The 21,801-nt window shown below is 41.0% G+C and overlaps 1 protein-coding gene across 1 annotated transcript in view; it reads left to right on the top strand.

The window, feature by feature from the left end:
• The window catches only part of SLC26A4 (solute carrier family 26 member 4), a 55,389-nt gene extending 34,060 nt beyond the window's left edge, over nucleotides 1–21,329 (top strand). The window contains exons 11-21 of the mRNA XM_029956737.1: nucleotides 1,201–1,278; nucleotides 1,403–1,498; nucleotides 2,990–3,096; nucleotides 5,649–5,718; nucleotides 7,693–7,785; nucleotides 8,603–8,698; nucleotides 9,307–9,537; nucleotides 14,588–14,642; nucleotides 15,702–15,847; nucleotides 18,366–18,449; nucleotides 20,652–21,329. Coding sequence (XP_029812597.1) covers nucleotides 1,201–1,278; nucleotides 1,403–1,498; nucleotides 2,990–3,096; nucleotides 5,649–5,718; nucleotides 7,693–7,785; nucleotides 8,603–8,698; nucleotides 9,307–9,537; nucleotides 14,588–14,642; nucleotides 15,702–15,847; nucleotides 18,366–18,449; nucleotides 20,652–20,675 — 1,080 coding nt within the window. The 3' untranslated portion in view covers nucleotides 20,676–21,329. The remainder of the gene's footprint in view (nucleotides 1–1,200; nucleotides 1,279–1,402; nucleotides 1,499–2,989; nucleotides 3,097–5,648; nucleotides 5,719–7,692; nucleotides 7,786–8,602; nucleotides 8,699–9,306; nucleotides 9,538–14,587; nucleotides 14,643–15,701; nucleotides 15,848–18,365; nucleotides 18,450–20,651) is intronic.
• The last annotated feature ends 472 nt before the right edge of the window (nucleotides 21,330–21,801 follow it).

Below are 21,801 nucleotides of genomic sequence, written 5' to 3'. Positions count from 1 at the left end.
CCACCAAGGCACAGGCATTCTGGAGCCGTGGTGCTAACAGGCAGCAAAGAGCCTAATCAAGGGCTCTGAATGTACAAAGCGTCCGGTTGTGCATAGCCCGTCATTTCCATAATGTTGCCTCAGGCTGATGTAACCATCATGGGAATGTAAATGATCAGTTTGCCAGGTGGAAAGACAGTGTCTATGAAATTTCCTGTTTTCAGATCTCCTATTTACGTTGGCTTTATCTGTCTCTTTCAGCTTATACCTCCGGTACCAGGCAGCCCCTCGCGCCCGGTACAATCTTGCCTGTTCCTTCTTCTCTCATGGCTTTGCTTCTGGTGCCCTGTCTCCTTTTCTCCTTTGTTTCAGAGCTTCTGGTCTTCACCTCGGCCAGGTGCCCGCTGTCTCAGCAGAGAGTTCATTGGTCAGCTAATCAAACCAGAGAATAGTCCCACCCCCTCAGCCTCTCTCCTAACTATTTATGGATCTTAGGAGAGCTTTGTTTTGCCAGCGAAGGTAAAGTTTCTGAAAGTCCTTTAACCCCTGCCATTTGCCCCGTCATCTCTTGGGCCGCTGGGGGGCAAAACTCTTGAGCCTGCGTTGGGGAACTGTTGGAGGAGGCAGGGGATGTGGTCCCACTTCTCATCATGCTCCTGTAGCATATTGAATTTGCAGGAGGGCCGGTACACTTATTTTCTCTGAGACCTCTGTGCATCGGGTGCCGTCTGTATGAAGCATTATCAGAATGATTGCTTTTATGGCTGCTGCTTCTGTAATGCGGAAGAATCAGATGTGTGCCTTGGGAATTTATTGCCCAAGAACATTCAGTGATCTGTTGTTGGGGGAAGGGGGAGGTCCATGTTTTCTGCTATGGCAAATACTTACAAGTGTGGCCTCCCCAACTGACACCAAAGCTATAGGTCTGTAATACATCCAGATGAAATCCAGGCCCAGCCGGCTTTCCCTTAGCAGGCTTGGGCTCCACGTTTTCTTTAATTTCCCTGTCATAGCTACTGTATATACATTTCCTGTTTTTCCTTCAGTTGGATAGACTTTTAGGAAATAATTCTCATTTCTCTCAACAGTACTGAGCAACAGGGGGGAGGCAGGGAGGTGTCCAGAGCGCCCACGACCAGGCTCTCCTACACACATCCAGCAAGCTGGAAGGCACGAGAGAAAGGGATGAACCCTGTTCACAGGAGGGGGTGTGTCTTTCAGATTGCCGGCATCGTCTCGGCTGGGATTGTGATGGTCGCCATTGTTGCCCTGGGGAAGTTGCTGGAACCCTTGCAGAAGGTATAACCCTGCTTCCCGGCACCCCGATTGCATAATTTCTCTTCACCACCCTGCCACCAGAGAAAATCGGCACATGGAAAACCCTTCCCCTGACTAACACAGCCTTCCCTGTCTCTCTTGGCAGTCGGTCTTGGCAGCTGTTGTAATTGCCAACCTGAAAGGGATGTTTATGCAGGTGTGTGACGTTCCTCGTCTGTGGAGACAGAATAAGATCGATGCTGTAAGTCACTGGCTGCCCATTTTTGTCTGGAATGTTTGGTTCTTATGCACTTCCTGCTGCACCATCAGGTCCCCTTCTCTCCTAAATCTCACCTGTGCTGTGGGATTCCCAGAGTGGAAATTAAAATCGGATGGGGAAGCCAAAGCTGTGAAGCCTGCCAGGTGAACCAAGCTTTGCAAAGGTCCTGTATCGCTGGGAGGATGTTATTTCCATCTAGGAAGAATCCCGTACAAACAAATTAAACACCAGACCAAATAAATCCATGAAAACAACCCCCAACTATGTAATATAGAAGGACAAACAAAACTCAAAACAAAGCAAAACCAAAATACAAAACTCTTGCTGAGTTTAACTCTGACCAAAGTAACCTTCACAACCGTTCTGAGGAACTCTAAGAACCAGAAGCTAACTGGGCACCTGGGTGGCTCAGTTGGTTGAGCCTCCAACTCTTTTTTTTTTTAAATTTTTTAATGTTTATTTTTGAGAGAGAGACACAGATTGTGAGCAGGGGAGGGGCAGAGAGAGATGAAGACACAGAATCCAAAACAGGCTCCAGGCTCTGAACAGTCAGCACAGAGCCCAACATAGAACTTGAACTCACAGACTGTGAGATCATGACCTGAACTGAAGTCTGACACTTAGCTGACTGAACCACCCAGGCACCCTGAGCCTCCAACTCTTGATTTCGGCTCAGGTCTTGATCTCATGGTCTGTGGGATAGAGTCCTGCATTGGGCTCTGCATTGACAGTGCTGAGCTTGCTTGGTATTCTCTCCCTCTTCTCTCTGCCCCTACCCTGCTTGTGTTCTCTTTCTCTCAAAATAAATAAATAGACATTTTAAAAAAATTAAACAAATAAAATCTTAAAGGTGGTAAAATAATGCTTGTATTTGCATTTTTGCTTGTATTTGCAAAAACTACTGGTGAAAAGTGTGCATATGTACATGCACACAGACACCTATGGAAATGTGAACACAAGTGAGGGGGTTGGATGGGTCAAGAGGGAAGAGGGTTGGAAGCAAGGTTTTCCACTGTACACCTTGTTAATATTACTTCCATTCTGAACCATGTTAATATGTTCCCTATTCAAAAATCAAATTAAAAAACCCACATTGAGTCCATGGTTCATTTTCAATGTGGTTTTTTAAATTTAATTTTTGAATAGGGAACAAATTAACATGGTTCAAAATGGAAGAAGGGGGAGGGGAGGGGGTGATGGTCATGGTGTGGGGCACTTGTGGGGAGAAGCACTGGGTGTTATATGGAAACGAATTTGACAATGAACTATTAAAAAAACCCCACATTGAAACGGGACAATTGGTCTTCATTGGAAAGATCAGTTTCTATTTACATTGAAACATGGAATGAAGTAAGAATATTTTTTAAAAGTGTAATTTATTCATGGACAGTTGATCTGGTTTTTATAGGTAGGGTCTCACCTGACAGTACCTGACAGATTAACGAAGTTCTTTCCATTTCTGTTTTGTCCTAGGTTATCTGGGTGTTTACGTGCATAGCGTCCATCATTCTGGGGCTGGACCTCGGTTTACTAGCTGGCCTCATGTTTGGATTACTGACTGTGGTCCTGAGAGTTCAATTGTGAGTAATGTAAGGCCCAGATTTCCCAAAAAGAAGACAACACACCCTGAGATTTCTTTTTTTTAAGTTTATTTATTTATTCGGAGAGAGAGTACAAGTGGAGGAGGGCCAGAGAGAGAGGGAGAGAGAGAGAGGCTCCCAAGCATGTTCTTAACTCACGGCATGGAGCCCGATGCAGGCCTTGAACCCATAAACCGTGAAATCATGACCTGAGCCAAAACCAAGAGTTGGATGATTAACTGCCTGAGCCACCCAGACGCCCCACACCTTGAGATTTCTTATACCATTTTGATAAAATACAGGGAAACCACTCCCTTTCATAATAGTGACTATATATTAAGCGCTTTTATGAATTAAGCCTATAGTGCTTGGCACATGTTATCATATTTAGTCTTTGGAAAAATCCCATGAGTAGTTTTTTCTTACTCTCATTCTACAGAAAAGAAAATCAAAGCTCAGAAAGGTTAAGAACCTTCCTCAACATCACACAGCTAGTAAGTGGCAGAGTCAGGACTTGAACTCAGATGTATCTCACCCCCAAATCTGTGCACTTAGCCACATGCTTTACTGCTGCCCTCTCCTTTAGGTCATAGTAAGAATAAAAGATGTGTGACTCAGCAAGGACCAAGGTGGCTCTGTGGTTCCTTCTACAAATGAGATGCAGTATGTGGGGCACATACTGACTTGGGACAAGGTGGCCACTAAGCATATTACAGCTCATTTCCTCCTGGGGCTAGTAACTCAGCACAGGGGACTTTAAAGCATTGACTGTAGTCAGAATTCATTAGGATCTGCCAAATAAAACATGTACCAAATAAACCACACAATTATATGAAGTAGATATAATTAGGTCATATGCAGAGTGAAAAGAGCAAAGATATGGCTTGATGTCATGGAAGACAATCTGTGAGCGAGCCAGAAGATGTATGGTTTTTTGGTGGTTTTGTTTTGACTCTTTTTTTTAATATCTATTTATTTTTGAGTGAGAGCGAGAGTGAGTGAGAGAGAGAGAGAAAGGTGCACGTGTGAGCGCACAAGTAGGGGAGGGGCAGAGAGAGAGTGAGAAGGAGACAAAGAATCCGAAGCAGGCTCCAGGTTCTGAGCTGTCAGCTCAGAGTCCTATGCGCAGCTCTAACCTTCAAACCATGAGATTGTGACCTGAGCCGAAGTTGGACACTTCACCGACTGAGCCACCGAGGCGACCCTTGTTTTGACTCTTAAGGGGCTTTGGATATGTGCCCTCCTGTGTTTATGAAATTGTCCAAAAAGAGTGGCAAACAGAGCCTTGCTTCCTCTTCAAAACTTGTTATCTTTCCAGAATTCTGGCCTTTTTTCTGCCTGTGCTTGAGCCATGAAGGGCTAAGAAATCTGGAAAAATATCAGCAGAGAGACACCTTCAGCTTAGCATAAGCCTACCCTTCTTGTTTCACCAGCCAATTCTCCTTTCCCAACTTCTTCCATACCCTGGCATGTTGGAGTCTTCCCCAGAGCTTATGTGCACTGCCTCAGTGCCCTTCACTGGTTGCCCAACGGCCGAGGGGAGTTCGCAGGCTTTCAACGTGCCCAGTTTGCTACTGGGAAGTAACTCAGCACCTGTCCTTGGAAGATGTTGCTTCTCATGGTCTGTATGCGCAGTGTCTGCTTTGCCTTGTGTGGGTGTAGTTGGGAGAGAAAGGTTTGTAAGAAAGACTCTATAGTTTCAAGTGCTATGTGAAAATTTGGCACAGCCCAATAAGCTGAAGATGAAGCAGTGGCAGGTGATAGCTACTGATTTGGTAACTAGGCTATGCGCCAACCAAAAATTATATCCCCCACAATATTTCATTTCCAATAATTATAAGGCTGATCCAAAGAGCAATCACTGAGAGTACCCCAAACAGACACTCTTTCTTTGGGAATTGTATTTAGCACCTGTCCCTAGCCACACTTGAAGAATCACGGAAGTTACTTGATGGTACCAGGAACAGGGAGTCAACGGTCTGGTTGAGGGGAAAGGCTTCCTGCTGGCTGTTCCAGACTCCCATTTCCAGACATTGAGACTAATATGATCACTGCAAACTCGCCATATTTCATCAGACAGTTGCTCTAACTCGCAAGTTCCAGGCACTGTGCCAGGCTCTGAGGACCCCTGGGTTAAAGATAACCTAACCTGACCCTTCCCTCTGGGGCCTTTTTGACCTTATCTGAACCTCAGCCTACTCACTCACAAAAATAAGGACAGTACTGCTGACCTTCCCGAAGTAGGTGGCGCCTCAATAAAATTTAACATGTGTGAAAGCTCTTCGCTTGGCCTCTAAAGTGTTGTAACACGGGAGTGGGATGTCCGTGACTCCTCTCAGCCCTCAGGAAAGTCCTCCTTCTCCAAGGGCCCACGCAAACACCAGCTGTTCAATTCAGATTTAGCTGTAGGAAGATGTCATCTGTAACAGAGACACACACTGCAACAAAGAGCTGAGAAGGATGGGCTCTTTCGTATCTGTTATGTCTTCTCATCTTTTATTCCAAACTATGCCTGTTCCACAAAATCCTGACCGATTTTTTTCTCCTTTTAGTCCCTCATGGAACAGCCTTGGAAGCGTTCCTAGTACAGACATTTACAAAAGTATCAAGAATTACAAAAATGTAAGTGCCTTTGTGAGACAGTTGCTGGACTTGGGTTGGCTAGCCTGGATTTTCAGGGGGTAGTGTATTTCTCTTTTAGTGTCTTAGGTACAAGGTGGCTAAAGGGGGAGGCTTCTGCCAGGAAAGTCTAGAAGTTCACTGGGGGTGTTACGAAAACTTTGACCCAATGTGCCCTCTGATATCTATAGTTTGCATGAATTGTGTCCTTGCTAGTTTGAATGTTTGTTTATTTATTTATTTATTTGATGTTTATTTATTTTTGAGAGACAGCATGAAAGGGGGAGGGGAGGGGGAGAGGGGGACCGAGGATCTGAAGCTGGCTCTGTGGTGACAGCAGAAAGCTCAATGCAGAACTCGAACTCATGAACCCATGAGATCATGGCCTGAGCTGAAGTTGGATGCTTAACTGACTGAGCCACTCAGGAGCCCCTGAATGTCTTTTAATGTAAAACTGTTGTAAGAGGAATTAAAAAAAAAAAAAAAAAGGCAATTTGATTATTTCCAGAAGTTGCATCAAAATTCTATTTCTCTGTATGGAATACTTATCCCCCATGAAATGATCTGAAATCATCATAAGATTATCTTCATTTAATTCTATGATGAGACTTTTAAGTTCTCTGTCATGCAGAACCTGATTTGACATTTTACTCCAATCAGGGAATTGGAAGAAATGATATACAATACCAGAAGTGAAAAAACAGAGAAAAGACACATCCCAGCGACAGGCTTGTGTTCCCTAAACTACCTTAGTGGTCACCAGGGGAAATGATGATGAAAAAGCAGAGAAAGAAAATCAATCAATTTAGTGTAAAAAATTCCACCAAACCTGGAATTCCATTAGCTGCTACTTATTTATTTCCACATCTTTCTCAGTTATGTTGAGCGGAGGGCTGCCAAGAGCTAAACAATGATGGTAGAGAATCTTTTGGCTAGGGAGGACCAGTTTGAGAGTTGGCAGCTCCAGGCTCCACCTTGGGGAGGACTGCCCACATCACTCAGTCTCCCAACACCTGTTTTCTCCCCTCAGGGGGTTGGACTGAAATTGCTATAATTCCTAAAGACTAGAAAAATCTAGGATTTTGTAAGCTCTACTTTTAGTCTGGCCACCATGTGTCAGGGTAAGAATAAGCAAATGACATCGTAGGCCTCCATTCTTGCACATCCCCTTGGATTACTTATTTGTTCCTTATTTTTTTCTAAGTTTATTTATTTTGAGTGGGGGAGGGGCAGAAAGAGAGGGGAAAAAGAGAGAGAATCCCAAGCAGGCTCCGCGGCACAGAGCCTGATGTGGGGCTCGAAGTCACAAACCATGAGATCACAACCTGAGTCGAAATCAAGAATTGGATGCTTAATCAACTGAGCCACCCGGGTGCCTCTCTCTCTCTCTTTCTCTCTTTAAAGAATTTTAGGGGCACCTGCGTGGCTCAGTTGATTGAGTGTCCGAGTTTGGCTCAGGTCATGATCTTACAGTTTGTGGGTTCTAGCCCTGCATCAGGCTCTGTGCTGACAGCTCAGAGCCTGGAGGCTGCTTTGGATTCTGTGTCTTCCTCTCTCTCTGCCCCTCCCCTGCTCATGCTCTGTTTCTGTCTGTCTCTCAAAAAATGAATAAACATTAAAAATTAAAAAAAAAAAGAATTTTAACCAAAGAACAAATAAAGGGGCAGTGGTATGAACCTGAGGCAAATCATGTTACCATTCTCTGCCTCAGTCTCTCCATCTGGAAATCAGAGTGTTGAATAATTGCTTAGGAAGGCCCTTTCTAACTTGACCTTCTAAGGGGTTGTAAAACTCCAGCAGGTTGAATAACCTGTTGCCTCTAAGTGGAGGAAGCGCTTGTTCAGGGAGACGGGAGTGCTGCAGCCCAGCCCCTCTGAGCAATCGCCCCTCGGCTCCTAGGTGAAAAGCCAGAAATTTAATTAGATATTTGAAGCCTAAAATTATTGAACTTCACACATTTCTTTTTCTTAATGCCAGATCGAAGAACTTGAAGGAGTGAAGATTCTTAAATTTTCTAGTCCTATTTTTTATGGCAACGTTGATGGTTTTAAAAAATGTATCAAGTCCACAGTGAGTATTTTAATTCCTAGACATTTGGTTTCTAACCTCCTTTGAGACTCCACTCATTCTATGGGTATTTATTGCCTCAAACTGGGCAAGACCCTAAATCCTATTCCATTTGTATGGGGCTTTAAGAATTACAATATCCAAGCAACTTACAATCTATTTGGGAATAGGAAAGAACCCAGCAATACCATGTATGTTAAAATCCAGGTAGCAATAACTATGGAAGAACAAAAGTAGAGATGCCTCCAGGTAGAATTTGAGTTCCAGGTAAGTAATATAGACAGTAAATGTAAAGAGTTCCGAGAAGGGAGCAATCCATGTGGGTTGGACTAATCACATAAGAAAGATTATATCAGGTGTTTGGAATCAGTGTGAACTTAGAGTTGAAGGTAGGTATGTGTATTTGGACAGGGAGGGTGTTTGCCCAGTTGGACTAAAGAGTAGAAAGTATAAGTGGAATATGTAAGCAGGAAATTCTGGTCTAAAATGGCATGCCAAACTTTGAGGCTGAGGTTTACCTCTTCATCAGTGTTTTCTTAAGTGAGATCCAGAGCAAACTGGTTCATGGGAATGGTCATAGATTTTGCAATAACAAAAGGGCTCCGTGATGTCAAGGAAATTTGTTAACACAGACTTAAAGCTAAAGAGGTTATTCTGTACAGTTTTTTCATTTTTGTTTTTTGTTTTGTTTGTTTTTTACTGTTTGGCAGAAGGTCTCAAGGAATAATGCCACTTGAGAAATCACCTTTCCAGATCACAACTGCCATTAATGAGCATTAGGAACTAGATGTTTTAAGTAACTTGACATTTCTTTCCAAAGGTTGGATTTGATGCCATTAGAGTGTATAATAAGAGACTGAAAGCATTGAGGACAATACAGAAACTCATCAAAAAAGGACAATTAAGGGCAACAAAGGTGAGGTGACATCTTTCTTTTCCCTGTTAAATTGCTCTCCTTCTAGATGAAAACGAAAGCAGTTAGACAGTTGAAAATTAGATTTATCCACTTTGGTACCTAGACGTGTACAGGCAGTTGATAATATATGTTGAACAATAGTTATTCTCGTAGGCAAGAGGGAATGGGAGAGAATTAAAAAATCAGCAGAACTCTCTGGAAATACAGAGTGTGATGTTTTTTCCACCAAGAACAAACCTTATTTTTACTGAAGGAGACAAAATAAGTGCTAATTCAATGCCAGAAAAGTACTCACAACAGAAGGCAGTTAAGTTCATAAACTTTTAGATCTATAACCTTTTATTCAAACTCTCCTGCCTATGTATCTCTTGGCCAAGTTCCACAATCTTCCAGAAATCAAGAGTTTCCTGGATCTCCTGCTCTTCCATTTTTCTTCCTAGGGAACATCACAGTTTGGACTGAGGTAAAGCTCATTCCTTAAGAGTTCATCCCTTTGTTGCTTTGCTTGTCAAAGAACAGTGTATAGGACTTTTAAGTAATTTGAGATGCATTATCAAAAGATGTCCCTGGTCATTGGCAACTAAGTTGGCAGTGTTCTCTTTGTTCAGAATGGCATTATAAGGGATGCTGGTTCATCAAATGATGCTTTTGAGCCTGATGAAGACGTTGAAGATCCAGAAGACCTTGATATCCCGACCAAGGAAATAGAGATTCAAGTGGATTGGAACTCTGAGCTTCCTGTCAAAGTGAATGTACCCAAAGTGCCAATCCACAGCCTTGTGCTTGATTGCGGAGCTGTGTCTTTCTTGGATGTTGTTGGAGTGAGATCATTGCGAATGGTAAGGTTTTGGTGCTTTGAATGACAGATTTGGAGCTTTGGCCATAGTAACATGATATGGGGTACCTGGTCTTGCAAAAGGGTGATTGTTGGATCTGTAATTTTTCTAGAGGAGTGCTTTTGCAACAGAGTGTAGTATTTAAAAGCCTAGACTGTGAGGGCAGATTTAGGGTTAAATCCCAGCTCTCCCACTGACTCACAGTGTGTCCATGGACAAGTTGCTTAATCTGTCTGTACCTCAGTTTCTTCATTGGCAACATGGGGGTAATGATGGAACCTACTTTATAGGGTTGTAATGAAAATTAAATAGGAATATATATATTTATATAATTAAAAGGTAATATATAATGTATATTATGTATATATAAAGAAAGAGAATGTTTAGACACATCTTAGCAAATATTAACATTTATTAGGTTTTATTTTTCTGAGTATAAAAAATGGAATATTAAAAGAAGGAAAAATGGAGGTGCCTGGGTGGCTTAGTTGGTTGAACATTCCTCTTCGGCTCCGGTCATGATCTTGTGGTTCACGAGTTCAAGTCCCGCGTCATGCTCTGTGCTGACTTCTGAGAGCCTAGAGCCTGTTTCAGATTCTGTCTCTCTGTCCGTCTCTCTGTCTCTGCCCCTCCTGTGCTCGCACTCTGCACTCAGTCTCTCCTCTCTCTCTTTCTGCCCTTTCCCTGCTCACACTGTGCACTCAGTCCCTCTCTAAAATAAATAAACATTAAAAAAAAAGAAAATTTATATAAAAGCAGGAAAAATGGATAACACTTTGTGTCAAGTATAAGGTTTTTATTTGTAACATGGACAGCAGAAGTATACGGACACCCCAGGTACATGGTAGGACTAGAAAACCAGGCATTATTAAGAAGTTAGAACAGGAAGCAGGTCAGGAAATCAAAGCAAGAGTTGAGGAGCATGTAGGACAGAAACATCGATTATATCAGAAATGAGTTACACAGGCTCAAGTTCATTAATTCTTTCAACAAATGATTATGAAGTATCTAATATACGCCAAGCACTCCTTGGGCACAAGAGATAAATGTTAGGGTAGCCGTAGTCCCTCCCCTCATGGGACTAAGCAGTCTAGAGGGGAAGGCAAACATTAAGTAGCATTTTAAAAACAACTGTGTGAAGGGGTCTGGGTGGCTCCGTTGGTCAAGCATCCAACTTTGGCTCAGGTCATGATCTCATAGTTTGTGAGTTCAAGCCCTGCTTCAGGCTCCCTGCTTTGGATTCTGTGTTTTCTTCTCTATCTGCTCCTCCCCTGCCCACACTCTGTCTCTCCCTCAAAAATAAATAAACATTAAAAAAATAAATAAAACAACTGTATGAAGTGCTCCAAAACACACTAACTAGGGTGTTAGCCTCATTACAAGTGTCAAGTTTAGGTGAAGCTGCAGGTTGTAGTAAGAAGGTTAGAAAGAAAAGCAGGATCAAGGTACCAACAATCAGATGTAATAACATGGAAATGACCCCAATAGGTGACGGGGATTAAAAGTACACATCTCTTGATGAGCACTGGATCACATACACAACTGTTGAATCCCTATATTGTACACCTGGGACTGATATAACACTGTATGTTAACTATACTGGAATTACAATTTGAAAAATGTTTAAAGTCTATTTAGAAAATTCAGAAATGACCCCTAACTGGTGTTTAGCCTAGTAGGGGCTTCCTGGCTACCTCTGTAAGGGCAGGAAATGATTCCATGGTGTGGTAGTAGGCAGGTTAGGTAGAAAAAGTGATTATACTTGATAGAAGAGTTCAAGAATATGCTGACAGCTGCAGGGCACCTGGTGGCTCAGTTGAGCTTCTGACTCTTGATTTTGGCTCAAGTTGTGATTCCAGCGTCATGAGATCAAGCTCCATGTCAGGCTCCATGCTGAGTGTGGAGCCTCCTTGGGGTTCTCTTTCTGTTCCCCCACTGTCCCTCATCCTTGTCTTTGCTTGTGCTCTTGTGCTCTCTCTAAACACACACACACACACACACACACACACACACACACACACACACACACTTGCTGACAGGTTCTATTCCAGTTCTTTTAGAAAACCTGGCTGTTCTTTTTTTTTTTTCCATAATATTTTATTGTCAAATTGTTTTCCATACAACACCCAGTGCTCTTCCCCTTAAGTGCCCTCCACCATCACCACCACCTCTTCCCCCCTCCCCCCTCCCCCCCAACCCTCAGTTCATTCTCAGCATTCAACAGTCTCTCAAGTTCTGCATCTCTCTCTCTCCCCAACTCTCTCTCCATCCTCCGCTCCCCCTGGTTCTCCATTAGGTCTCTCTTGTTTTTCTGCTAGACCTATGAGTGCAAACATATGAAAACCTGGCTGTTCTAATGCTCATTTGAAAACATAAGTGAAAACACAAATCTTATTCTTCACTGTGCATTTCACTCTTGTCTTTGGCTTAGATGCATTGTAGATTGTTGTTGGGCAAAGCGTTTAATGAATTACTTTTGGGGAGAGTAGTAACTCATCTAATGCCAGGATATTTCCCACACCTAATGAATAGCTCTTTCAAATGCTGTAATGGCAATTATGATATCTCTAAACATTGTACTTGCATAGAGATCTTGATTCCACCCCCCAGAAATGTGAAGTTCTCTTTTATTATTGCCCATAGTTCTCATGCTTGATTTTTTTGCTTTTAATTTTTACATTTTTACTGAAATATGATTGACTTACAGCAATATTAGTTTCAGATGAACAATAATGATTCAACAATTCTATACATTACTCAATGCTCATCACAATAAGGGTACTCTTAATCCCCTGTATTTATTCACCCATCTCCCCACCTATCTCCCCTCTGGCAACCCATCAGTTTTTTTCTGTATTTAAGACTCTGGGATTTTTTTGTTTGTTAGTTCATTTGTTTCATTTTTAAAATTCCATATTATGAGTGAAGTCATATGGTATTTGTCTTTCTCTGATTTACTTCACTTAGCATTATGAGTGTGATGTTGAGCATCTTTTTACATCTCTATTGGTCCATCTATGTTGTTGCAAATGGCAAGATCTGATTCTTTTATATGGATGAGTAATATTCCAGTGTGTGTGTGTGTGTATACCACTTCTTTACCTGTTTATCTATTGATGGACCCTTGGGTTGCTTCCATATCGTGGCTATTGTAAATAATGCTCAATAAACAGAGGGGTGCATTATATCTTTTTGAATTAGTGTTTTCATTTTCTTTGGGTGAATACCCAGTAGTGGAATTACTGGATCATATGTTATTTCTATTTTTAATTTTTTAGGAACCTCTATACTGTCTTTCACAGTAGCTGCCTGCACCCATTTACCTTACCATCTACAGTACTCAAGGGTTCCTTTTTCTCCACATTTTTTTCAATGCTTGTTATATCTTGTCTTCTTAATATTAGCTGTTCTGACAGGTGAAAGGTGATAGGTCATTGTGGTTTTGATTTGCATTTCCCATGATGTGTGATGTTGAGCATCTTTTCATGTGTCTGTTGGCCATTTGTGGGTCTTCTTTAGAAAAATGTCATTTCGGGGCACCTGGATGGCTCAGTAGGTTAAGCCTCCGACCTCGGCTCAGGTCAGATCTCACGTTTGTGAGTTCAAGCCCCGCATCAGGCTCTGTGCTGACAGCTAGCTCAGAGCCTGGAGCCTGCTTCTGGTTCTGTGTCTCCTTCTCTCTCTGCCCCTCCTGCTCTCATGCTCTGTCTCTCTCTCTATCAAAAATAAATAAAATATTAAAAAAATAAAAAAAAGAAAAATGTCATTTCAGGTCCTCTGCCCATTTTAAATCAGATTATTTGGGGGGTTTAGGTATTGAGTTGTATAAATTCTTTATATATTTTGGCTATTAAACCTTTGTTGGATATATCATTTATGAATATCTTCTCCCATTGAGTAGGTTGCTGGGTTTTGAGTTTTATTTTTGTGTATGGAGTAAGATAGTGGTCCAGTTTCATTCTTTTGCATGTAGCTGTCCAGTTTCCCCAGCACCCTTTGTTGAAATGACTGTCTTTTCCCTATTGTATATTCTTGCCTCTTTTGTCATAGGTTAATTGACCACGTAAGTGCATGAGGCACCTGGGTGGCTCAGTGGGTTAAGTGTCGGACTTCGGCTCGGGTCATGATCTCATGTTTGTGGGTTCAAGCCCTGTGTTGGGCTCTATGATGACAGCCTAGATCCTGGTGTCTGCTTCGGATTCTGTGTCTCCCTCTTCTCTCTGCCCCTCTTCCACGTGCACTCGTCTCTCTCTCAAAAATAAACAAAAGTAGGGTTATTTCTGGGCTCTCTGTCCTGTCCCATTCATCTATATGCCTATTTTTATGCCTGTACCATACTGTTTTGATTACTAGAGATTCGTAGAGTATCTCAAAATCCTGGATTATGATACCTCCAGCTTTGTTCCTATTTCTCAATACTGGTTTTGGCTGTATCTTGATTTTTTTAAATTAAATTTTAAGATAATTGTAGATTCACATGAAATTTTAAGAAATAATGCAGAGAGATCCTATGAAACCCTTACCCAGTTTCTTCACTGGTAGTATCTTGCAACACTATAATACAGAAATCACAGTCAGGATATTCACATTGTTATAGTCAAAATACAGAGACCTTTTTAGATCAGTTTTTACATTTGGAATCTGGTAGCCATATATCTTACTCCTATTCAAAGATATAAATCCATTCAAAGATATAAATGTATGCTCTGGTCTCTAATCAGCAGGGACTATGTTAGGAAGCCTCCTGTACGCCCTTCTTTCCTTTCTTCCACAAACATTTTTTAAGCACCTCTGTGCTGTCGAGCCGTGTGCTATTGAGCACTGGAAGTTACCACCTCTTGAGATGGTCTTTTCATCCCTAATCATACCATCACTGTAGGTTGAAAGCCTTTACGGTTTTTCAATAATGAACTTTCCTCCAATAATCAACTTTCCTTGAAGTCCTGATTACCCATGAAAGTGTTAAAGTTTCTCCTGACCGGGTAATTGAATGCTACTGAATTATGGGCAGATAAAGTCACTCATTGTTACACATTCTTTTTTAAATTTTTAGATTGTCAAAGAATTTCAAAGAATTGATGTAAATGTGTACTTTGCATCGCTTCAAGGTAAATGCATGTACAAACATATCTACCTGTAAGACTTTCCTCTAAGCCCTTTCTTCTACCTTGGAGTGTGGGTACATGATGTCCAAAGAGCCTTTCTTTAAAACTATTGATGTACAGCAAAAAACTGGCCATTTTAGTCATGGTCATGTGTACAATTAAGTCAATTGCATTAAGTACAGACACAATGTTGTGCAGCCATTACAACTATCAATTTCCAAAAATTTTCAGTGCCACAAACAGAAACTCTAACCATTATGCAATTGCTCTGAGGGCCTTTTTGAAACCTGGAAAGATATTACTTCCTATCTGCGCAGTAGAGCTGGTAATCCATGGAGACGTATGTCCTGATAGCAGTGTAGGGCCAGTGGGGAAAAGTCACCATGGGGATGACTTAGGTCCTTCACATGTAGAGGGTCCTCCAGGGTCCAAGTCTGTGTCCATCTCTGCATGAATGTATGTATATAGGAAAATGCTAGTGCTTAGGCTGAGTTCTCTAGAAGCAGGCCCTGAGATACAGACTTTTAGACAGGTGACTTATTGAGAATATACTTGAGAAATTCATGCAGGACTGATGGAGGCAGAATAGGGCAGGGGAAGAGGCTGGACAAAGACATGGTTTTAGAAGCCTTCCTTAGTCCGAGTTTAAAAGGGGCACAAAGCAGGAAGAGTGTCAGAAGGTTACCCTTCCTCCAGGCAAGGGGGCCAGCCTTTTTACCCCCATATCCATCAGTAAAAGGCTGTAGGCCACCCAAGGTTGGGGTGTAAACCAGTAACCAAGGAAAGGTATTCAGAAAAGGGCACAGCTGTGAGTCATTAGGCTCATCATAGCACCCGGAGGATAGGCACACTGGCCAAAACCATGTGGTTGGGAACTAAGGCTATCTGCCACAACCATTCCATGTGCTTCTGGGAAAGAAACTCTGTCGGTTTAGAGCAGGGGTCACATTTTGAAAATGAGGGAAACAAAATGAACAGGAGGAGCTGACAAAATTTAGTATGGGTTGATGTTACAAATATGTGTTTTCCTAGAGACTGAACATTATCTCTTTTTTTTTGAAGATCATGTGATAGAAAAACTGGAGAAATGTGGTTTCTTCAATGATAATATTAGAAAGGACATATTCTTTTTGACCGTCCATGATGCTGTCCTCCATCTACAGAATGAGGTTAAATCACAAGAGGTTCAAGATTCCATTTTGGAAACGGTAAACATTTAAGCTTTCTACATAAGTGTCTTTCCTAAACTACCATGATTTCTGTAAAGAGAAAAGCTTCACAAATCTAGGTTTGAATCACAGTCTAGTAGGATTTGGGTCCATCTACTTAATTTCTCAGAGCCTCAGTTTTTTCATCAGTAAAATAAGAGTATAAACATTGGCCTCATGGGATCGATAGGACAACTATATAAGATAGTTTCTAGGAAAACACGGTGGAGTACCTGGTGCATAATTATTTTACAGCATGTGAGTTTACAAGTAAAAGTAGGCATTCACTGTAATAATGCCTTTTTAGAATATAGATGGCGAATCATGTATTTTCTGGGATTTGGGTATATAAATGCACAATTGTATATATAACTTAAATTTTCAGCCATTTGGAAAATCTCAATGATAAATCTCTTTAAATAGGATCCTTTAGGTCATAAGTCATCTTTGAAAAAGACAAAAAGAAAAGTCACGAGTCAGCCCAGAGTTGTTAACTTTCCAGAAAATAGAATAGATCCTGGTTTTCCATAAGCCTCCCTATTTTGTCAACTATCCTGACACCTACCCTGGACAGCCAAGCATTGCAGGCTGGGTCACTAGACTGAGTCACTGGCCCTGGTCCAAGAACCTTTTCTCTCATGGACCCTCTGACAGGGACTTTGAAACACTAAAACAAACACGTATAAAATAACAACAATAGTCATTATTCCAGGGACCAGATGTACTATATTTTAACTGCCTCCTTCTTTTCTAAATATCAGAGGAGTAGATTTTCATTGTGGATTGGAAGTTAATATTTGAAGTAAAACTAATTCAAAAAAACAATAGTGCAGGATTCTTTTCAGCTCTTGTTAATGGAGAGACCTCTTAATGCTGGGGGCAGGGGTGTGCAGAACATTAGCACTAAATACTAAGATGTGGTTCTTAAATACAAAAAAGAAAAAAGTAGTAAAACCACAAATCTCAAAAAAAAAAAAACCAAACACAACAAGAAGAAGAAAAAGAAAGAGAACTGCCTGCAAGATGCTCATCTTTGAAAACTCACACGCCGTCTTCTACTTTCTAACTTAAAATCCTCTAACTCATAGGTAACCAAAACCAAGCAGGATCATACAAAGCTTCTAAAAAACAAACAAACAAAGGAAAAAAACACGTCACTTAAAAGTATTTACGTGGAGGAGGGCGCTTGTTGGAATGAGCACTGGGTGTTATATGGAAACCAACCTGACAATAAACTATAAAAGAAAATAAAAAGTATTTAGACCCCATGTGTCAAATCCTTTCTCAACATGAAAAGGGTTATTCTGTTACTGTTTATACCCTATTTCTGACTGGAGCTCTCAGGCCCTGAGTGTCACCGAAATCACTGACCAAGCGTGCCGCTTCCAGGGTTGGACTCCATCTTGTCTGCCATTAGGGAGGCACTGTGAGTAGCTGAGATGGATTTGTTCTGAACAAATGGTAGACTGTGTATAAACTAGTGTTTCTATCAGACACTTACTAATTCGCTGAATAGGGGGTTGAGCACTACCGGTGACCCATTACCCAGGAAACTTCTACTTCTATGTGCCCTGTGTCTAGCACAAAAGCCCATTCATGGTAGACGTGTAGCAAATGATGATAAATGTTGCCTATTGTACTTTCCTTTCCTGCAGGAAGTGTAACTTGCATATTATGGAGATTGAGAATGCAGTGATATGACCCTCCTCTCCCTTTCTTTGACTATCACAGGGATTATCCCAGGATAGCCTCAAGTTGTAGTTACAGCCAGCCTCTAACTTTCCCATTATTTCATGACCATCTGCAACCAGGGACTTAAGTCTCTGTTGCATTTCTACACAAGCAAAGAGAATTGGGTTATTTATTTCTGAGATGGAAAGTAGCTAAAAACATCACTCTTGCCTGGGTATGCATTTGGAGTTGCTTTAGAAATATCCTTCCTCAAACATAAAGAAAGGCCCAAGTTGCTACCAGTTTCCTCTGTGTGGAAGGTTAAATTGCATGCTACTGCTAAAAAGCAGAATTCTCCCAAAAAACCAACTGGGTCCCTACACTCTGGTTTCCAACTCCAGTAAAATCTCCATCCAGTTCAACTGGGGACTTTCATTGTTATCGGTCACGAGCCCTTCACTGGGCATTCACTGCAGCTCAAAGGCGTACTAAGTGTTCTCAGCTCAGCCATTCAAAGAAAAGCACAATTGAGGGTGGAGTCACTTAGGCAGATAGAGTGACTCATTAAGAGGTACACACTTCAGAGGTTGGGGAAGAGAGCTGAAAAGGACGCGAGACCGTGGAGAATGGTGCCCGTTCATGCTTGAATGTGAAAAAATATTTATGGGGGAAAATTCTAAGGTGGGAAACGCAGAAGACTAAGAAAGCTGACAAGGATTTTGTGGTATGTAGATTATAGATGAGATGCACCAGCAAAGCTTCAAATAATTTTCTGCGGAGTATCAGGTGGGCTGATGAGTGGATGTCATTATCTCTGCAATAAATATTCTCTCTTCTCTTGGTCAAGATTACGCTCATCCAGGACTGTAAAGATCCTCTTGAATTAATGGAAGCAGAGCTGATTGAAGAAGAACTTGATGTCCAGGACGAGGTATGGTCATTATTTCCTTTCAAAGAAAATAATTTGGATTAAAGCTTGAATCAACAGAATAATATAAATAGTGACTATGTCTGGTTAAAACTATTCAGGGAAGATAATTTTTTTAAAAAATACCAGAAGGATAGCTTCATAGAAAGGGGAAAATGGTGGAAAACAAGAATTATCCCTTGAAGACATTAAGTACTTAGGGATCCATAGCCTCAGGTATGTAGGCATGATCACTGACTGGATGTAACCAGCACACTGGTCCTGATTTTCTACCTAAGCCTCCCCAGACTGTCTTCTTCCTTCCCTACCAAAGGCCAGTGAGTTTCATAAGCTTCAGAAGTATGTGAGGCACAGAAACCTCACAGAACCTTCTTTATCTGACTGATAATGGTAAAGAAGAGATTCCATTGAGACTGATGCTATGTATTTCTTATGCTCTTGGGACATCAGACTCTTCCTAGAAACCTTGACCAAAACGTAGTGTCTGACTAAACTCTATGGCTCCACCATCAAGTAAAATGGGACCCACGAAAGAAGATCATAGGAATTTTAAGGTTGAAAGATGCCTTGGAATATCAAGATATCCATATTCTAGCCCTTGCAGAGATATCTCCTACTCTACCCCCAAGGATGTTCACTCAGCTTTTGTGTGAACGTTTCCAGCTTTGGCAACTGGTAGCTTTTCAAGGGAGTTTGTTACATGGTTGGATATCTCCAAGTGTTAGTTTTGCTTACAAAAACTAGATGCAGCCTTTCTTTCATACTCAGTGGACTGAGATCTGCCTTCTGTAGCAACACAAACCTTCCCACTGAACAGCCCTTACATATTTGACAGCAGCTCTCATGTGTCCATCAGACTCTACTCCAGGTTAGATTCCTCCAGTTCCCTTTACTTTATTCCTCAGGCACAAAATCTGTCAATGCTTCTCTAGTCAAGAATAGGACACAAATTCCAGATGCAGTCAGGTCAGCATGGAGATTATGCAACCACAATCCACCTTGATCTTGTCAAGATTTCTCTATTACTGTGACTTTAAAATGTGTGTGTTTTCATTACAGCCAAATCAAAATCGTGGTTTCTATTGAGCAAGGGGCCAACAACAAACTTAGGCATTTTACACAAACTATGACCCAGCTAGACTCCCCATTTATATTTATGTAATTGGTTTTTGACCCTCATGCAGGGTTACACATATTTGCCAGACTACAACTCATTGGTTCTAGTTTTGAGGAACTCAAATTCTGAACATCTCATCTGCATATTAACTCTCCAACCTACTGGTGTCATATGTAATTCTGATCAGCTTGCCTTCTCTGACTTATTCCAGATCGTGATAAAAATGTTGAGAACAACATTCGAACCTCTATGGTAAAATCAGGCAGTGGGGAGGACAGGCGGAGATTTTTGTGGAGAAAATACATTGCTAGGGTGAAAATCAGAGATCCTGCCTCCTTAGTCCACGAGCTTAGTGACTCTAGGAATGTCATTCTTAGCCCAACACGTGGCTTGAACTCATGACCCTGAGATCAAGACCTGAGCTGAGATCAAGTCAGACGCTTAACTGACTGAGCCACCCAGGTGCCTAAGGATGTCATTCTTGAGCTCAGAGGTCTTAACAGCTTTAGTAGGCTGACTTAGTGAAGTAAAAACTCATCAAAGTTGAAAGTTAGGAAGTTGTTACATCGCAGAAGTATTTTTGGATTGCCACATAAACTAACAGCATGTTATTCAGGTCACGGATTAGAGGAACATTCAGGTAGGGTGCCTGTAGCTAGTAAAGGAGTAGAGTGGGGTGGCTTTAAAGGGTATGAGCTTTAGAACAAGATGAATTTGTGTGTTAGTCCTGAATCTGCTACTTACCAGCTGTGTAGCCCAGGGAAAATTACTTGCTGAGTCTTCATTTTAGTTTCTTCATGTGAAATAGAAATAGTAAGACCTCAGAGTTGTACAAATTAAAGGACTCATGCAAAGGAATACTAGTCTCTTGCACATAGTAAATCCTTAGTAAACAGTACTTACTATTTCTAAAGAAATACATGTGGAGAGTAATGATGTACAAAATGAAGTTTTTACCCTAGGCACACCTAAGATGAGTAAACATGAGTAACCCAAACTATCAAATCATATTTGTAAAACACAAAGATAATGTAGATCAAAGGAGAATGCATTTGAATGAACACTCTGCCTCCTCTTTGTTTCCACAGGCTATGCGTAGCCTCGCTTCCTGAAAATGGGCTCAGGAGGATGCTAGAAGCCAGGACTGCGAGGGAGAATTTACACACCAATGTAATTCTCTGCAAACGTTTCCTGCATGAACTATTTCTTTGGACTTGAAACACTCATTCTCTTTCCATTCGATTTTTTAAAACCATCTTTGATTTTTTTTTTAACCTCTTAGCCAATGAAAGAGAACCACTAAGCTTTTTTAAATAAAAAAAAAACCACTAAGCTTTATTTATAAAATAAATAGCTTACCTCTACAGTGTGCAAAATGGTGAGAATTATCCAGGTGATTTCACAATGCCCAGGATCTGCTGATATTATGCTGCTCTTCCTCGATATCAGATTTGCTAACAGTGCTCTCATGGGTACTGGCATACTCTGTTTAGTCGGGGTAAGTGTGCCCCCACAGCCTCTGTGGGCAGGTAGGTCGGGAAGGATTATCATAAGAAAAATCCATTTGACTGACCTCGCTTCCCATGAGCTGCATGGATCACAGTGTGTGTTGTCACTGAATAAATGAAGAAGTGTGATTATTAATGCATTTATCAGTAAAAGTCTTCACAAGTCACTTTTAGTAAGTACATCAAAGAAAGTTTTTAAAATGCAGACTTAGTACTCAATAACCGGTGTTACTATATGTGACCAGAATTTAAAAAAAAAAAAAAGGTTCACTTAAAAGGTACAGAACTAGCTCGATCTATTTTAGAAACACTGATTCAGAGAAATGAAGCAATAAGATTATCGTGCTTTACAGAAATCATTTTTGCTATGATAATGATCATGGATCACAATTAAGATCAAACACAATATATGACAGATTATCTCTAGCTTCAAAATGCAGCTTTAACTTACCTTAGTTTCTAGAAATGATCACTGCGTACAGGTCTATAGAGGTATGTTCTACTTAAAATCGAAAGCAAAAATTGTGTTATTTTGAACAAAAAATTTTGAGACATTTATAAGACTGACTTTATATTTTTCTCTAAAGTTTTGGCCATATGTAAAATAAGTGATCTTTAACAGAATTCTGACCACCTTTCCAAAAAACAAACAAACAAAATAAGCAAAAAGTGAATAGCCTGATTATAAAATCTATGTTTAAAATGAGTTTTTAAAGACAGAACATTCTAA

Source organism: Suricata suricatta, chromosome 2, assembly GCF_006229205.1.
Source record: "Suricata suricatta isolate VVHF042 chromosome 2, meerkat_22Aug2017_6uvM2_HiC, whole genome shotgun sequence".
Taxonomy (NCBI): Eukaryota; Metazoa; Chordata; class Mammalia; order Carnivora; family Herpestidae; genus Suricata; species Suricata suricatta.
Note: the sequence above shows the minus strand (reverse complement) of the source record. Positions and strands in the feature narration are given on the sequence as shown.